Source organism: Phyllobates terribilis, unplaced genomic scaffold (assembly GCF_046119375.1).
Source record: "Phyllobates terribilis strain yellow unplaced genomic scaffold, ASM4611937v1 Scaffold_3__8_contigs__length_932513732, whole genome shotgun sequence".
In the NCBI taxonomy this organism is placed as follows: Eukaryota; Metazoa; Chordata; class Amphibia; order Anura; family Dendrobatidae; genus Phyllobates; species Phyllobates terribilis.
Genome location: NW_027362763.1, coordinates 238,814,799 through 238,832,962, shown reverse-complemented (window position 1 = coordinate 238,832,962; position 18,164 = coordinate 238,814,799). Strand labels below are relative to the sequence as shown.

The 18,164-nt window shown below is 42.5% G+C and overlaps 1 protein-coding gene across 1 annotated transcript in view; it reads right to left on the bottom strand.

The window, feature by feature from the left end:
- SLC9A9 (solute carrier family 9 member A9) overlaps positions 1 to 18,164 on the bottom strand; it is a 1,175,306-nt gene that overhangs the window by 958,082 nt on the left and 199,060 nt on the right. The window contains exon 5 of the mRNA XM_073674666.1: positions 12,509 to 12,624. Within this exon, the coding sequence (XP_073530767.1) occupies positions 12,509 to 12,624 (116 nt within the window). The remainder of the gene's footprint in view (positions 1 to 12,508; positions 12,625 to 18,164) is intronic.

Genomic DNA, 18,164 nt, shown 5'->3' with positions numbered 1-18,164 from the left:
GAGATGCACATGGGGGGGATGAGAGATGCACATGGGGGGGATGAGAGATGCACATGGGGGGGGGATGAGAGATGCACACGGGGGGGATGAGAGATGCACACGGGGGGGATGAGAGATGCACACGGGGGGGATGAGAGATGCACACGGGAGGGATGAGAGATGCACGGGGGGGCAAGAGATGCACGGGGGGGCAAGAGATGCACGGGGGGGCAAGAGATGCACGGGGGGGCAAGAGATGCACGAGGGGGGGCAAGAGATGCACGGGGGGGCAAGAGATGCACGGGGGGGATGAGAGATGCACGGGGGGGATGAGAGATGCACGGGGGGGATGAGAGATGCACGGGGGGGGGATGAGAGATGCACGGGGGGGGGATGAGAGATGCACGGGGGGGGGATGAGAGATGCACGGGGGGGGGATGAGAGATGCACGGGGGGGATGAGAGATGCACGGGGGGGGATGAGAGATGCACGGGGGGCGATGAGAGATGCACGGGGGGCGATGAGAGATGCACGGGGGGCGATGAGAGATGCACGGGGGGCGATGAGAGATGCACGGGGGGGATGAGAGATGCAGGGGGGGATGAGAGATGCACGGGGGGGGGGATGAGAGATGCACGGGGGGGTGAGCTGCACATGGGATGAGAGCTGCATATGGGGGGGATGAGGGCTGCACATGGGGGGGTTTACATAACTTTGTTGCCTTATGAAGGGCAGGGGGGGGCCCCCAAAAATTTCTTGCACAGGGGCCCACTACAGTCTGTGTCCGCCCCTGTCTGGAACATAAGGGACGATAGAAGGGAATGACAGCACATTTCAGGAAAACTTGCAGTTATGAAGATGTAGTTATGAAAAAGCATTTATTAGGAACTATCCATCATCGTAAGACTGATCGATAATTGCTATTACACTTCATTAAACTGATTCTACAGATTAGTATGCAGGCATTGTGAGAACAAAATCAAGGAAAAAATGTATATGTAATACTCTATTATGTCATCACTAAGGCGCCCCTTAGGTGGCTGTGAGATGTAATGCAGCCAGAAATATGTATGTCCTGTATATTGCAGGCCATTTCTTCCTCTCTGATTCTTTTCTGTAATTGTACTTCCATTTCTTTAACCTCTTCGCCATTCCTGACCGGGCCAATTTTTTCAATTCTGACCAGTGTCACTTTATGAGGTAATAACTCAGAAACGCTTCAACGGATCCCACAGATTCTGAGACTTTTTCGATACACATTGTACTTTATGTCAGTGGTAATTTAGGATGATATTTTTTGCATTTATTTGTGAAAATATCGGAATTTTGGTGAATTTTTTTTTGCCATTTTCAAACTTTTAATTTTTATGCTCTTAAACCAGATAGCTATATCACATAAAATAGTTAATAACATTTACCATATGTCGACTTTACATCATTTTTTTAAACATAATTTTTTGTTTGTTAGGAAGTTAGAAGGGTTAAATGTTTATCAGCAATTTCTAATTTTTCCATCAAAATTTACAAAACCATTTTTTAGGGACCCTGTCACATATGAAGTGACTTTGAGGTGTCTATGTGAAAGAAAATACCCAAAAGTGACACCATTATAAAATCTGCTCAAAACAACATTTAAGAAGTGTATTAACCCTTTAAGTGCATCACAAGAATTAAAACAATGTGGAAGGAAAAAAGGAACATTTTAATTTTTCCCACAAAAATGTTCCTTTAGCACAGGAGAAAATTTACTTTACAATATGTGGTGGGAAACTACTGTTTGAGCACACGGCAGAGCTCGGAAGGGAAGGAGCACCATTTGATTTTTGGAGTGCTAAATTGACTGGAATAGATAGCAGACAACATTCACGTTTGCAGAGCCCTTGATGTGCCTAAACAGTGAAAAAACCCCACAAGTGACCCCATTTTGTAAACTACACCCCTCAAAGAACTTATCTAGAGGTATGGTGAGCACCATGAACCCACAGGTGCTAAACAGAATTTTATAACGTTGAGCCATGGAAATTAAAAAATACATTTTTCCAGCACAAATGTTGCTTCAGCCTCAAATTTTTCACTACATTAACATGAGAAAACGGGCAGTACAGTTAGCTGTGCAATTTCTCCTGTGTACATCGATTGCCCATGTATGGTGGAAAACTCCGGTTTTGACACATGGCAGGGTTCAGAAGGGAAGGAGCGCCAACTGAATTGTGGAGCGCAATTTTGGCTGGAACAGATTGCGTAAGCCATGTCACATTTGAAGAGCACCTGACTTGCCAAAACAGCAGAAACCGCGACCCCATTTTGGAAACTACAGCTATTGAGGAATTCATCTAGGGGTGTAGTGAGCATTTTTAACCCTCAGACGATTCACAAAATTCTATAACATTGGGATGAGTCAATGGAAAATTACCATTTTTTCCACTAAAGTATTATTTTGGCCCAAAGTTTCCAATTTTCAAAAGGGATAATAAGAGAAGATGAACGATACAATTTGTTACGCAATACACCAATAACCCAAATGTGGTTGAAAACTACTTTTGAGGCACAGTGCAAAGCTCAGAATTGAATGAGCACCATATTGAGGTTCAGAGTTTGCTGGAATGGTTTGAGGGTGCCATGTCACACTGGCAGAGCCCCTGAGATGCCAGAACAGAAGAAACCCCCATAAGTGAGCCAATTTTACAAACTACACCCCCATTAAATTCATATAGGGGTGCACTGTTCATATTGACACCACAGGTGGCTCACAGAATTTTATACCATTGGGCAGAAAGAAGAACAAAGAATAATTTCATTTTTACCACTAAAATGTTGTTTTAGCCCCACGTTTTTAATTTTTATAAGGGCTAAAAAGAAAAAATGGACCACACAGTTTTTTGTGCAATTTCTCCAAAGTGCACCATTACCCTACATGTAATCAGGAACTACTTTTGAGGCAAACTGTAAAGCTCAGAAGGGAGAGAGCATCATATTATAGTGCAGATTTTGCAGGAATGGTTTGCGGGAGCCGTGTCACATTGGCAGCACCCATGAGGTGCCAGATCAGCATAACAACCCCCATAAGTGACCCTATGTTACAAACTACATCTCTCAATGATTTCATCTAGGGGAGCAGTGATCATATTGACACCATGGATGTGTCACAGAATTTTATACCAATGGGCAGAGAAGAAAAAACAATTACATTTTTACCATAAAAATTTAGTTTTAGCCCCAGATTTTATAATTTCACAAGGGGAAATTGGTAAAAATGGTACCAAAATGTGTCACATAATTTCTGCTGAACAAGGCAATACCCAATGTGTGGCTGTACAGTACTGCTTAGCCACGCGGCAAGCCTTGGGATGGAAGGAGCGCTATTTGACTCTTGATGAACAAATTATCATAGAATAGTTTGCGGACTCCATATACAGACTCCATGGGTCTTTTTCCAGAAACAAGCAGCAGACGATGTTGCTGTGTGAAAATTGCAAACCTGCCATTGTAGTGTCCAGTACATTGTAGTGCCCAGTACATTGTAGTGCTTAGCTCGTACTTCTGGAGACATGTACCCCGTAAATTAAGCGGGATCTCATCCCTACAGAAATGTCAAACATGTGGATGCTAAATGTGTTTTCGGCACACTGTAGGGCTCAGAAGGGAGGGGGGCATTTGGATCTGGGAGTGTAGAATTTGCTGGATTTCTTTTGAGGGGTGAGGAGCCATAGCACTTTTCCAGAGCCTTTGTGCAACCAGTAACATGGAAGCCGCCTATATTTCCATTGACACCTAGCAGACCTGAGTGGGGACTTTTTCTGGATTGAGTTGAAGCTTTTATTTACATAACATTTTGGATCATATTTATCCTGCGCTCTGTCCTGAGCACTTGCATCAGGGTTTCCATCTAAATCTCCAAATGACTTAATTCAGATGAAACCCCGATGAGTCCTTTCACTATAATGAGGCAGCAGAGTTAGTTACTTTGGACTCCATCTGGCCTCTATTCAGTGGTGACCTTTTTTTCAGAGGTGAGAAAAAAACTGTGGCCAACCACGCTTTTATGCACGCTTAGAAGAACAGACACCACCGGATCATAGAACAGACGGCATCCACAGTGTCTCTATCCTGTTAGGCAATCCCTGCATGTGTCACAGGTGTTTAACAGATGCGACACATGCAGCCGCGGCGACACTTACAGTGGTGGCCAAAAGTATTGGCACCCCTGCAATTCTATCAGATAATACTCAGTTTTCTTCCTGAAAATGATTGCAATCACAAATTCTTTGGTATTATTCTCTTCATTTAATTTGCTTGCAAGGAAAAAACACAAAAGAGAATGAAGCAAAAATCAAATCATTGATCATTTCACACAAAACTCCAAAAATGGGTCAGACAAAAGTATTGGCACCCTCAGCCTAATACTTGGTTGCACAACCTTTAGCCAAAATAACTGCGAACAACCGCTTCCGGTAACCATCAATGAGTTTCTTACAATGCTCTGCTGGAATTGAAGACCATTCTTCTTTGGCAAACTGCTCCAGGTCCCTGATATTTGAAGGGTGCCTTCTCCAAACTACCATTTTGAGATCTCTCCACAGGTGTTCTATGGGATTCAGGTCTGGACTCATTGCTGGCCACCTTAGAAGTCTCCAGTGCTTTCTCTCAAACCATTTTATAGTGCTTTTGGAAGTGTGTTTTGGGTCATTGTCCTGCTGGAAGACCCATGACCTCTGTGGGAGACCCAGCTTTCTCACACTGGGCCCTACATTATGCTGCAAAATTTGTTGGTAGTCTTCAGACTTCATAATGCCATGCACACGGTCAAGCAGTCCAGTGCCAGAGGCAGCAAAGCAACCCCAAAACATCAGGGAACCTCCGCCATGTTTGACTGTAGGGACCGTGTTCTTTTCTTTGAATGCCTCTTTTTTTTTCCTGTACACTCTATGTTGATGCTTTTTGTCAAAAAGCTCTACTTTTGTCTCATCTGACCAGAGAACATTCTTCCAAAACATTTTAGGCTTTCTCAGGTAAGTTTTGGCAAACTCCAGCCTGGCTTTATTATGTCTCGGGGTAAGAAGTGGGGTCTTCCTGGGTATCCTACCATACAGTCCCTTTTCATTCAGATGCCGACGGATAGTACGGGTTGACACTGTTGTACCCTCGGACTGCAGGGCAGCTTGAACTTGTTTGGATGTTAGTCGAGGTTCTTTATCCACCATCCGCACAATCTTGCGTTGAAATCTCACGTCAATTTTTCTTTTCCGTCCACATCTAGGGAGGTTAGCCACAGTGCTATGGGCTTTAAACTTCTTGATGACACTGCGCACGGAAGACACAGGAACATTCAGGTCTTTGGAGATGGACTTGTAGCCTTCAGATTGCTCATGCTTCCTCACAATTTGGTTTCTCAAGTCCTCAGACAGTTCTTTGGTCTTCTTTCTTTTCTCCATGCTCAATGTGGTACACACAAGGACACAGGACAGAGGTTGAGTCAACTTTAATCCATGTTAACTGGCTGCAAGTGTGATTTAGTTATTGCCAACACCTGTTAGGTGCCACAGGTAAGTTACAGGTGCTGTTAATTACACGAATTAGAGAAGCATCACATGATTTTTCAAACAGTGCTAATACATTTTTTCCACCCCCTTTTTTAGGTTTGGTGTGGAATTGTATCCAATTTGACTTTAGAACAATTCTTTTTGTATTTTTTCATTGAAGACAAATTAAATGAAGATAATAATACCAAAGAATTTGTGATTGCATTCATTTTCAGGAAAAAACTGAGTATTATCTGACAGAATTGCAGGGGTGCCAATACTTTTGGCCACCACTGTACACTGATACCGAACACACCGCAAATACTTCTCGAACAAACAGATATTACTACAGAAGAACAGCAAAAGGATTCTTTACAATTAGATGATCTTGTTGAAGCTGCTTCACACCTCTCTCCTATTCATCACATGCGCTGTGTTGTGCACACGCTGCAGCTGCCAATAAGAGATTGCAAGAGGGACATGCTGCAACTATGATTAGCAAAGTGAGGAAATTGGCTATTGGTGCCAGAACCCCTAAAATTGATTCCATCTTGAAGAGACGTGCTGGAAAAGGGGCAATTGCGGAATTACAAAATTTTTCACTTGCTCTCAAAGAAGTAGAAGAGTTCAATCGTTCATCAAAGCTGACTGTGCACGAGGCAATTCCTTTATACCCTGAAATTGTTAGAGATGTTGCCCATGTGGTTACTACTTTACCACCAACCCAAGTTAGTGTAGAGAGGTTGTTCTCTAGCCTTAAAATAATTAGGTCAGATTTGAGGTCATCTATGAAGGAGGATCAGATGGAGGCGAAACTATTTCTCAGAACAAATTCATAGACTGCACAAATGTTATTCAGTACGTTTTTGTTGAAAACTGTTTTTTTCCCCACTTACTGCATAATATATAATAAATTGTAAATATGCAAAAGTTTTTTTGTTCTAAAGTTGTATTCTAATAAATATATTTTATGTTCTATCTAAATGGTTTGATTATTATGTGTTTTATTACATTTTTTTTCCGACTATATGATGAGAAGTCATAGTTTTTTGCGTTTTTAGTTTATTAATTTTTTACGCTGTTCACTGAAGGGGTTAACTAGTGTGACAGTTTTATAGGTCACGTTATTCCGGACGCGGTGACACCAAATATGTGTATTTTATTTGTTTATTTTGTTTTTACATAAATATATGTATTTATTGGTACAATATTATTTCATTTTTTTTGTTCTTTTTTTGTGATTTTTTTTAAAAATAATTTTTAAAAACTCTATTTTTTTACCTTGTCCCAGGATGGGAAATCAACTTTCCCTGCCCTGATCGCTGATCTAATTCTTTTACTTTGCAGGGTATTAGATCCGTTTCTGGCACACAGGGAGGAGGCGTGTCAGAATGGGGTAGTTTGGTATTGCCCTTTTAAGGGTCGGGAGTCACTTTCTGAGGACAAACTAGGGGTAGAGTTCTATTTGCAGGTTGCACAATAGGGACAGCGGATCATGGCACCCTGGAATCTAATTGACCATTATGAGATGAATATCGTTCCTTTACCTCACTGCACCCCAAACATACAGGACCCATTAAACTGGTTGGATGAAATCGAATTGAGATCGCAGGTCTGTAACGGCACCGTGGGCTAATTAGGGCAAGTGACACACATGTGTCAGAAGTGACAGACAGTCGCCCTGCCGTTGGTTGCAGGAGATCTCTTCGTTTGGCATTACAGACACCTTCTTAGAAGCTGTCTCTCTAGGACCCATTGGCTACCTTCCTCTCGCTAATTAACACCCTGGCCTGGGTGTATAAATACGAACTGTTTGCTAGAGGGAGGTGCCAGCGATACTCACATGACCCCTTGTTGAAGACTTGGAGCAAGTGCATTACTTATTCTTCTCTGGTTCTAAGAGGATGTGTGCTCATCTCTTTGAAGTCGACTAAAGCTAAGCTATCTTCCCTGGTTTGTTCCCCCTTGCTGCCTTTAGTTGTCAGTGGGGATCGACTAGCGATCATCACCTCTCTCCCCTAGCCAGGGCCAAACACCAGGGAAAGACAGGGCGAGGTTCCTGTGTGGCGATTGATGCGGAACCAATATAGGGGAGACAGGGTGATATAAGGTCAGCCTAGGAGGTCTCCACTACCCAGTTTCCCTAGAGGCTGGGCCCCCTTTTCCCCCTTCCCTTTGTGTTGCACTTAGTCTTTCCTACACCTTACGTGACAGCAAACACCTAGAATATTAAATACCTTGTTTCTTTCAACCCCACCCCTCTCTATAATAAATAGAAAATGTCCTGGCCACAAAGAACCATATGCCCAAGCTTTGAAGATTGGGTTCACCCGGCCGGGTTGTCAGGAATGACAGTCTCTGAAGTCTCAGGGAAACCCACCAAGGTTCTGAGCTCCTATAATAGGAGTACATAGAGGTTATACCCTTTATGTAGTATAAATCATGTGAATGGCAGACATAGACAAATGTTATTTGAATGATGTTGTAATTTCCCTTACAATCTGTGTCATTCACATACATATTTTTGGATCAATTCATCCTAGTGGTCTCCATCTGGATCCTGCGAGAGGGCGAGTTCAGGAGCTGCTGTCTTTGTCTCTTTAATGCTAATACATTAAAACAAATGCAAAGTTACAACTATAATTTGGGATCAACCCTTTAACCCTTTGGATGTCAACCAGTAGAACTCCAGGTGATAAAGTGATAAAAGAGCAACCAGCAGACCAACTGTAATGATATAGGGACACAATGGTTACCGGAACAGAAGAGAACCAGGGTTGGACAAACCATATGTGAAACCCGTCTAGCCAGCAGCTATTACCTATTTATTTACTAATTATTCATAGCTCACTAATGGATTGTTACAGATACATAACATGATGGTCTATAATGAACAACTGAAGAGCAAAAGATCAGTAGACAAGTTTTTATTTAAATAAAAATAAATAAATAAACCTGAAAAACCGGGCACAAGCGCTTCAAAAATAGGCTATATTGACTGATATCCTAAAATGTGTTTTAGGCTGTGTTGACATTAGGTTTTAGCATATGTTAGCGGCTCTGTCGGGACTTATGTCTGAAGCCCTGGAAAACAGGATTTGGGCGTATGCACTGACTGGGCCATTGCCAGTAATGATGCAGACAGAGTCACTGTGTGATCTGTCAGGCAACATTTTTGACCATACAAGCCTAGTAGAGGTGGATTATGTTTTGAAGCCCACCTCAACTAGGTGTGTACAGCCGGAAATAGTACACGACAGAGCATAAACTGATAGCATCTGCATCATTACAGTCAATGGCCCCGTCAGCGCATATGCCTGGATCCCATTTTCCAGGACTTCAGATGTAAGGAGCCACTGACCACAAAACGTGGTGTGAACATAGCCTCAGGGATTAACTCTTTCTTCAGATAAATTCTATAAGTATGATTTTTTCTACACATCTAATAATGCCTAGAGTGGGTCCAAGCCCATTGTACGAAGGCAGTTACCCTTTGCTGTTATAGTTGTGATTTTTCACAATGTAAGAACCTCCACGATGCACAGATACTCATTTACATGTATAATATTATCCTCTTTGTCGCTCTACCTTTTGTCTACAAGTCAAATTCTTCAATTGAAGAGCAAGGGACACACATACCACCCCAAATAGAACTAAAAGTATACAATTTTGTAAAATCATACAAGAATATACAAACACAGAGAATGACAGAAAACCGCAAACATGAGTGACTGATACTCAGAGAATACAAGGTACCAAACACTAAAGATAAGCGAGCTTCCGCCCATGGCGAAATAATTACAGCTCAGCGCAGACCATAAGCGATCCCAATGTACTGTAACCCCTCTATAAATCACTGGTGAGGCCAAATCTAGAATATGGGATCCAATTTTGGGCTCCACATTTTAAAAAGGATATTCAGAAGTTGGAGGCAGTTCAATGGCGGGCAACTAGATTACTAAAGGGATGGAAGGCCTCATATTATGAAAGGCTGGAAAAGTTGAGCCTGTTTAGCTTAGAAAAGCGACGACTCAGAGGAAATCTCATTTACATGTATAAATATATGTGTGGTCAGTACAAAGGACTAGCACATGACTTAGTCCTTCCAAAGACCATACTAAGAACCAGGGGTGGAAGAAAGGCGATTCCGACACCTAAATAGGAAAGGGTTCATTACAGTCAGAGTAGTCAGAATGTGGAATGGCGACCACAAGAGGTAGTAATGGCCGACACTATAACAGCTTTCAAAAAAGGGCTGGATGATTTCCTCAGTACACATAACATTGTGGGTTATAGTTAAATTAGTGACAAAATGTACAATTGGTGGAGAAAGATTGAAACTTGATGGATCTAGGTCTTCAGAATTCTGAATACTCAGTGCGAGAGATATATACCGTATGGGAATAAAAGGGCCAGAAATAAGAGGAAACCCATATGGTTGAACAAGAACGTAAAAGGGGCGTTAAATAGCAAAAAAGAGGAATTCAAGAGATTAAAACAGGAAAACAGTAAGGAGGCACTAATGTGTTACAAGGAAAAAAAGAGAACCTGTAAAAAACAAATAAAAATAGCGAAGGAGGAAACAGAGAGACGTATTGCTAGGGAAAGTAGATCAAATCCCAAACTGTTCTTTACGTATATAAATAGTAAAAGGATTAAATCGGATAATATTGGACCGATAAAAAGTGAGGAAGGCAAAATCATAGAGAAAGATGAGGATAAAGCTAATCTATTAAATAATTTTTTTTCGACAACTTTCACAAAGGAAATAGAACTAACAGGAGAAACGAGAAGTGACAAGCTTAATCCTCCACTAAGTATGACAAATCTAACCCAAGCTGGGGTACAGAAACGCCTCAGTAACATTAAAATAAACAAATCACCAGGACCTGATGGCATACACCCACGGGTACTAAGGGAACTAAGTAATGTGATAGACAGACCGTTATATCTTATATTTAAGGACTCTGTTGAGACTGGGTCTGTGCCACTTGATTGGCGACAGGCGAATGTAGTGCCAATATTCAAAAAGGGAGCGAAAAGTGACGCCGGAAACTATCGGCCGGTGAGTCTGACGTCCGTTGTGGGAAAATTTTTGAAAGCTACATTATAGAGGCAATTACGGAGCATCTTGATGCTAATAATCTTTTAATCCCGAACCAACATGGATTCATGAGGAATCGCTCCTGCCAAACAAACCTGATTGACTTCTACGAGGAGGTTAGCTCTCGAGTAGATCAGGGGGAACCAGTGGATGTCGTGTATCTCGACTTCTCAAAAGCGTTCGATAGCGTGCCACATAATAGGTTGGTATACAAAATGAGAATGATGGGGCTGGGGGAAAATGTCTGCAAGTGGGTAGCTAACTGGCTAAAGGATAGAAGGCAGAGGGTGGTTATAAATGGAATATACTCAGATTGGGTAAGCGTCACTAGTGGGGTACCACAGGGGTCTGTACTAGGCCCAATGTTATTTAATATCTTTATTAACGACATAGTCAACGGGATAAATAGTAAAATATCAATATTTGCAGATGACACAAAGTTATGTAAAACAATTAATACAAAAGAGGACAGTGCAGACCTACAGAGGGATTTGGATAAGCTGGGTAGGTGGAGCATTAAATGGCAAATGAGGTTTAACGAGGAGAAATGTAAGGTCATACATATGGGAAGGAAAAATGGAAGTCACCAGTACTCACTGAATGGGAAATCATTGGGGAATTCAGAGATGGAGAAGGACTTGGGCATCTTGATTGATAGCAAACTAAATTGGAGTGCCGCTGCTGTAAGGGCAAATAGGGTAATGGGATGTATCAGAAGAGGTATAGCTGCAAAGGATGAGAACATTGTTTTTCCACTGTACAAAGCACTGGTCAGACCACACTTGGAATACTGTGCTCAGTTATGGGCCCCAATATATAGAAAGGATATAAATGAGCTTGAAAAGGTACAAAGGAGGGCAACAAAATTAATAAAGGGAATGGAGGGACTGCGATACCCAGAGAGGTTGGCAAAACTAGGACTATTCAGCCTGGAAAAGAGAAGGTTGAGGGGGGACATAATAAATGTGTACAAATATGTTAGGGGACAGTATAGAGATCTTGCCCGGGATTTGTTCAAAAGGAGGGATATTACGGTAACAAGAGGGCATTCACTAAGACTGGAAGAGAAAAGGTTTCAGCACCAGCATAGGAAGGGATTCTTTACGGTAAGAGCAGTGAGAATATGGAATTCACTGAGTGAGGAGACGGTAATGTCGGATTCACTACACCAGTTCAAGCGGGGACTGGATGCATTTCTAGATACCAGGCAGATTTCATCATATACTTAAAAATAAAATAAAATAGTAGGTTGATACAGGGATTTATTCTGACTGCTGGTTTCAGAGTCGTGAGGGAATTTTTCCTCAGGTGAAGATTGGCCAAATCATTTGGGGTTTTTGCCCTCCTCTGGATCAACTTTAGCAATTACAGAACTAACAGGTCGAACTTGATGGACGCAAGTCTTTATTCGGCTTTACAAACTATGTTACTATGTTACTATGTTCATTCAACCTATGTAACTATGCAACTAATAAACAAGCACAAGAAATAGTTGAATAATAACTATACTAGATTCTTAGTGAAATAAAATAATATTTAGAAAAGTAACTGAAATAAATAGAAGACCGACTGCTGCTGATTTAAGAGAAAGAGTGATGTGTACTTAGTCTTCGGAAATTGCTGTGCAGCAGACTATTACGGTACACTGTTATGGATCACTGAGAACAAAATTGCATCGGACACTTTGTATTGTACCATTGGTTATGTTTACAGCGGTTTACAAATTATCCTTCAGAACTCAGCTCTTTAACAAAAAGGTTGTACTTTTCATAAAGGGTGAAAGTTTCCAGAAACATATAGTTATTTTCATACCACAGGGAATAAAGCTCATTTGCAAACGGGATATTGAACATATACTTGGCTTAGTGAGAAGGAGACGATCACACATTGCCGAGACGATAATTACCTGGATCTGTCGCAGACATCAACGAGCCAAAAAACAAACAGTCAGTGAAGTGAAAGTCGCCAGCCTGGATTTGTCCCAGCTGTATCATGGCCTTAACAAAGCCATACATTATCAACCTGTTAAAGACAGAGAAAAATCAGACTCTTCATCTGGTAGGAGATAAACAGTGGCATAAGCATTTGCAGACTCAAAATACAAATAAAAATTTTACAACAAAGTGATGGTTTACAGGAGACGACGTTTTATAACAATGGGACTATTTTGTCAGCAAAATCAATATTCAACTATATGAGGACAAGAAAAAAAATATTTGAACAATAGGTCTCTGGAAATTGATTTTAGGTTGAGCAAAATGTTAAACATTTGGCCATACATACGAGTGACTAAATCCAAAGTGGTCAGCCTTTCAAAACAAGGTCAGTCAATATAGCAATGAAGTGGGATCGCTATACGTCAGAGAGCTTTATAATATGGGTGACTATTCATTATTCACAAGTGGTACGCAATATAATTTACTAAATATATTTTATTGCCATTATATTAATGCATGTAGAATTTTTTTAGTGAATTAGTGTTGTAGAGGACATACTGACACTCATGCTAGAGCAACTCCATTTTGTCTACTCGCTTTAAAATCATGTTATTATCACTCCTTGCATAACATACATTCTTTCTTTCTCTTCCCATAGAACTTATCTCACACTAACCTTTTCCCAAGAGAACATTTTGTCGGACACTCTGTTATCTAACTTCTTGTTTAGGCCAAGTTTGACCTTGTAAAATTTCCATAGTGCTTCAAACTAACAATGATAATATGACCATATATGTGTTTTCCGTAATAATTCTACTAACATCAGTTAGCCAATAGTATTGTAGTATGGCTATAGAGTTGATTGGCTATTTGATATACTGAAAACAATATAAAATGCTAAGCAAAATAAACGGGATCATAGATTCTTTGAATCCTCCCAATACAGAACATTGTTTCCGTTTGGTTTTCTGTGGATTGCAATCAACATAATAATTTAATAATTTGACACTCACTTGGTCAACCGTGAAGGGTTATTGCCCTCCCTTAACAGTTGGTGCCGTGACTCGGATCCCTAACCAGGGACGCCCCTCCACCTCTGGACATCCACAAAGAGAGACCTGCCTTCAGCCTCCCCCACTGGAATTGGGACTGATCATCCCCCACAAAAAGCCACGGTAAGTGCACAAGTTCTTTACTAGTGACACTAACCATTTGGCGTGGTTTCCACGTGGTGTGTGGTTGTTTGCAGTATCTCCGGACGTCCTGGTTGGATATAGTCAAAGGTGAGACTATAAGGGGTGTAGTCCCATTAGGGGTCTGATATTATTTAACTTCAAAGCAGTATCACCTCGGATTGACAAGTGAATATTGTGTGAATCTTTCTCAGCTTCTGACAAAAATCCTTAGGAGAGACTGAACATTGTTAGTTTCAGTTGCGGCAGGAGATCGAAGATTGGGTAGGACACGCAAGTAGATATACGTATATCGAGTGTCCGGAGCGCTGCTAAGTTGCTAAGAGCTGCAAAGCTGATGCAAAAGGCGCTCCTCCTTTCATTGTGCTGTGAAAGAATTCCCCCGATGGGAGGGGTGAGTTAATAGTGGAACATCTGAGAGCTCTGGCCAGACTCCGCTGTGCACAAATTAAGGATCTTTTTGTCAGTTGTAGTGAATAATCAATGTTTCCGTGGAGCAGAAAGAATTTGTCTCTCCAGGAGGAGGGAGAGAATGTGAAGAATATCATGATCAGTCGAGAAGGGAAAAGATCATTTAAGCACGCGCCAAAAGTGTTTAAGGTGTTAAATTTTCCTGTGGAGGGGAGGATGTGCAGCCTGTGTTGTGGGATGAAGGACTTCGCCACAATAGAGGAAAATTAGTTGATTGTGGATTGTTGGAAGATGCTGAAAACTTTAGGAAAATAGCACATGAGATTTGTGATGAACGATATGTTGAAAAAGTACAGAAGGAAGTAGGTGGTCCCCCTTCCAAAATTATGTGTCCACAATCCAAATCTAAAGCCCCTAAAGAAGCATCTCCCACAAATGTAGCAGTACCCCAGCCCCTGAATCCGGAAACTGAGCAATTTATACTTTATGAGATTAAATACCCTGCACTTCCCACTGAGAGTCAGCCACCATCATATAACCCAGACGGTTGGCTCTGTAATGTGTGTTGGGTCACTAATTCAGGATGGCGCAAGACGTGCTATAATTGTGGAGCACATAAACCCGGTGTTGTAGCACCAACCTGCCCATTACTTAATGTAGATGGGGGGTATTACAAACCACCACCCCCACCTGCCCCTGCCATGGTCCATACTCCATTCAGAGAGACCCAGGGTCCTCTGAACTCTTCCCTATTCACCCTCTCCCAAACTGGGGAAATAGAACATGGACATGAGTATCAGGAAGTGGCGTCTGTTTTACTGAATAGTCCTTCAAATTTCTCCACTATACTGAGAATAGGCATGGGGAGCATACCACAACAGCAGGTTGGGATCATTGTAAATGCAGCAAATGCGAAACTGCAGCATGGGTGGGGGCTAGCTGCAGAGATATGTCGTATTGGGGGACCTACAATACAAGCTGCATCTAATGATTACATCCGTGACCATGGTCCATTAAGAGAAGGAGAGGTGGTGGCTACAAGAGCCGGACAGCTATCATGTCAGTTTGTTATACATGCGGTTGGACCAAAATATGATCCCCTGGATTTACCCAGGTCACAACACCTGCTTAAAGAAACAATCCAAACCACCATAGCATATGCATCACAGCTTCATGCGGCCCCAACCCTAGCCCTGCCATTCATTTCCACTGGTATCTTTGGATACCCAAAAGAGGTTGCAGCCAAAATAATAGTCGGGGCTATAAAGCAGTGTATTGCCATGCATCCAACTAAATTGAGAGAGATTAGACTCTTGGCCATCGACAGGGATCTTGTTGATTATGCTGCTCAATTAATCAAACCCACAATCAAACCCGATATCTGGTCTCCTCCAGTATTCCCCTACCTCCAAGATCTCCCCACAATCAGTACAATGGTAGTTGCTGCACCCGCAGTACTCATAGCACAGTATCCCCCCTTGCTCCCCCGGTATCCTCCTCCTCCCTTACAGCCCCACTATTGCCCCATGGTGGCACCTGATCAGCAAGTAATGTATCCCGAGAGAAGACCAGTAGTGAATTCCCATCTTCAGTGTTGGAGGTGTGGCCGAGCAGGACACTTCCAAAGGGACTGTCACACCCCTGCTGGTCAGTGCACCACACAAGTCCCCGTATTCAGAAATAGGACACCCGGCCCACGGGACTTGTCACGAGAAAATGTTCCCCAGGACCGCCCGTTCTGAAAGGAAAGCCAAACAGAGTCTGCCATCGTGATGCCCGTAATCACCCCCAGGCTCTGTTCATCTGTAGTTCTCCCAGTGGGAGGGAATCCATCCGGTAAAGTTTATGGTAGACACTGGGGCGGCCAACTCCATTTTAAAATCAATCCACTGAACTGACCCAGTCCAATTTTCTAACGACAATCTAATATTGATCGGTGTAGATGGCAGACCTAACAAACACACTTTCACCAAACCTATTCCAATTAGCCCATTTCCAGAAGTAATGGCACAATTTGTCATATCCCCGACCTGCCAGGTAAATCTTTTAGGAACGGACCTCTTGTCTAAATTCCAATCCAGAATTCAATTCCAAGACAATGGTCAGATGATCCTTACTTTAAAGGATCCAAACTCTGATGCACACATAAAGGAGGTCTGCATCTTACGGGCACTACCCACGGTTATGATTAACGTATCAGATACCAATGGAATGTTGAAATGTTGAAAAGTGAATGCATGTGAGGGAAAAGTTGCGCTGAAGGTTGCGCTGAGTTTGTTGACCGAAGGAAAAAGTATGTAGATATGTGGAGGAACTTAAATGGTTAACTAAAATATGCGCGCTGTCAGATAAACGCAAGTTACAGCTGTTAGCATAGCAAAACGGCCTTGGCTTGATACTGAGCAGAGAGGGAAAAAAGGTGAATGGAGGAAGAAAATACAGACAATAAGGGAAAGACGCTATGTTAGGTGTATTACAAAGATACTGCTCTCCGATAATGGCGGAGTAATGAATTGTTGGAAATGTTCTAATTGTGGCCAGCAGAATCCATTGTCAGCAGATTATTGTGTTGCATTTCACGTGCCCCGTCCAGGAGACCCACCCCTTGCCACTACCCAAGCCACTCCTATCCTCATCTGTTATACCTATGTCCGCCCAAAGTTCCAACCCTTCCTGTAGCGGCCATGTTGCTACACCCATTGCATCACCTCCAGCCTCTGACCCTTTGGTGGTGGCCATCTTGGTGCACCCTTCCTGTAGTATGCATCCTTCTGGTGGCAGCCATCTTAGCACATCCACAATACACACTACACCCAGAATCCCAGAATGTGTATGAGGAAGATCATCATGATCAGTGTGTGACAGAGCATTATATATGTTTATGTAAACTAATTTTCTAGATGGTTTTATATCCTTAAGCTTCTAAAAGATGCACATACACGTTGTCTGGTTTACAGTAATTGATTAAGCAAACGTTTTTGTTTTTTTTTTATTAGCATTCCACTACACAAAGACTGTCAGTTTCTGTTTGCATTTACATATCAGGGCAGGCAAATGACTTGGACGGTGCGATCATGCCGCAGAATGCGCAGAATAGCCCTAATCAGTTTGCAAAGAACATGTCTAGCTGTCTGCTGCCGTGACAGCTGGACAACTCTGAGGTAGTACTTTTACAATACGTGGATGATCTTCTTTTGTGTGCCCCCATGGAGCAAATGTCCATCAGGAGTCTCAGCCTCGAAGCTTCAGTTTTGCCTTGGTCAAGTGGTCTTCTTAGGCCATTGCCTTACTCAGGGTGCCAGACATCTCACAGAAGAAAGGAAGATGGTCATCTACGCACTACCATTCCCAAAAGATGCCATAGAGCTGAAACGGTTCCTCGGACTATGCACATACTGCAGACAATGGATCCCAGACGCCTCACGTCTGATGCAGCCCCTATATGATGCATTAAAAGAAGACACTCTGGCTGATGTAAACAACAAGGACCACCAAGAACAGCTGCAACAAGCCTTTGAGCAACTAAAGTCAAGGATAATGACAGCCCCTGCCCTTGGGAATCCGGACTATGCTCAACCTTTCCATTTGTATGTCTCTGAGACAGGACATGCAGCCGGAATACTCACACAGAGACACTGTACAAAACAGCGCCCAGTCGGTTATTACCCAGCGCATCGCTCCCCCAGCTGTCTACGAGCGGTTCACGCCACACAGCAACCTAACATCTGTCCACACAGAGACACCTGTGGTTGCAGTGTTCGTTGATGTTGCCAGAAAATGTGAGATTACATCGGTGCACAACCATCAACCCAGCTACCCTGCTACCAGCACCTGAAGGAGAGGGGAACGAGGCTCCACCGCATGATTGTCCGGAACAAATTACTGCGGAGTCAACTCCACTTGTTCTAGTGGGGGAAGTACCCTTGGATGACCCAGAACTTACGTTATATACGGATGGATCCAGATATGCTGACACCTCTGGCAGGTTTCATACTGGATATGCTGTCATAACTGAAGATAC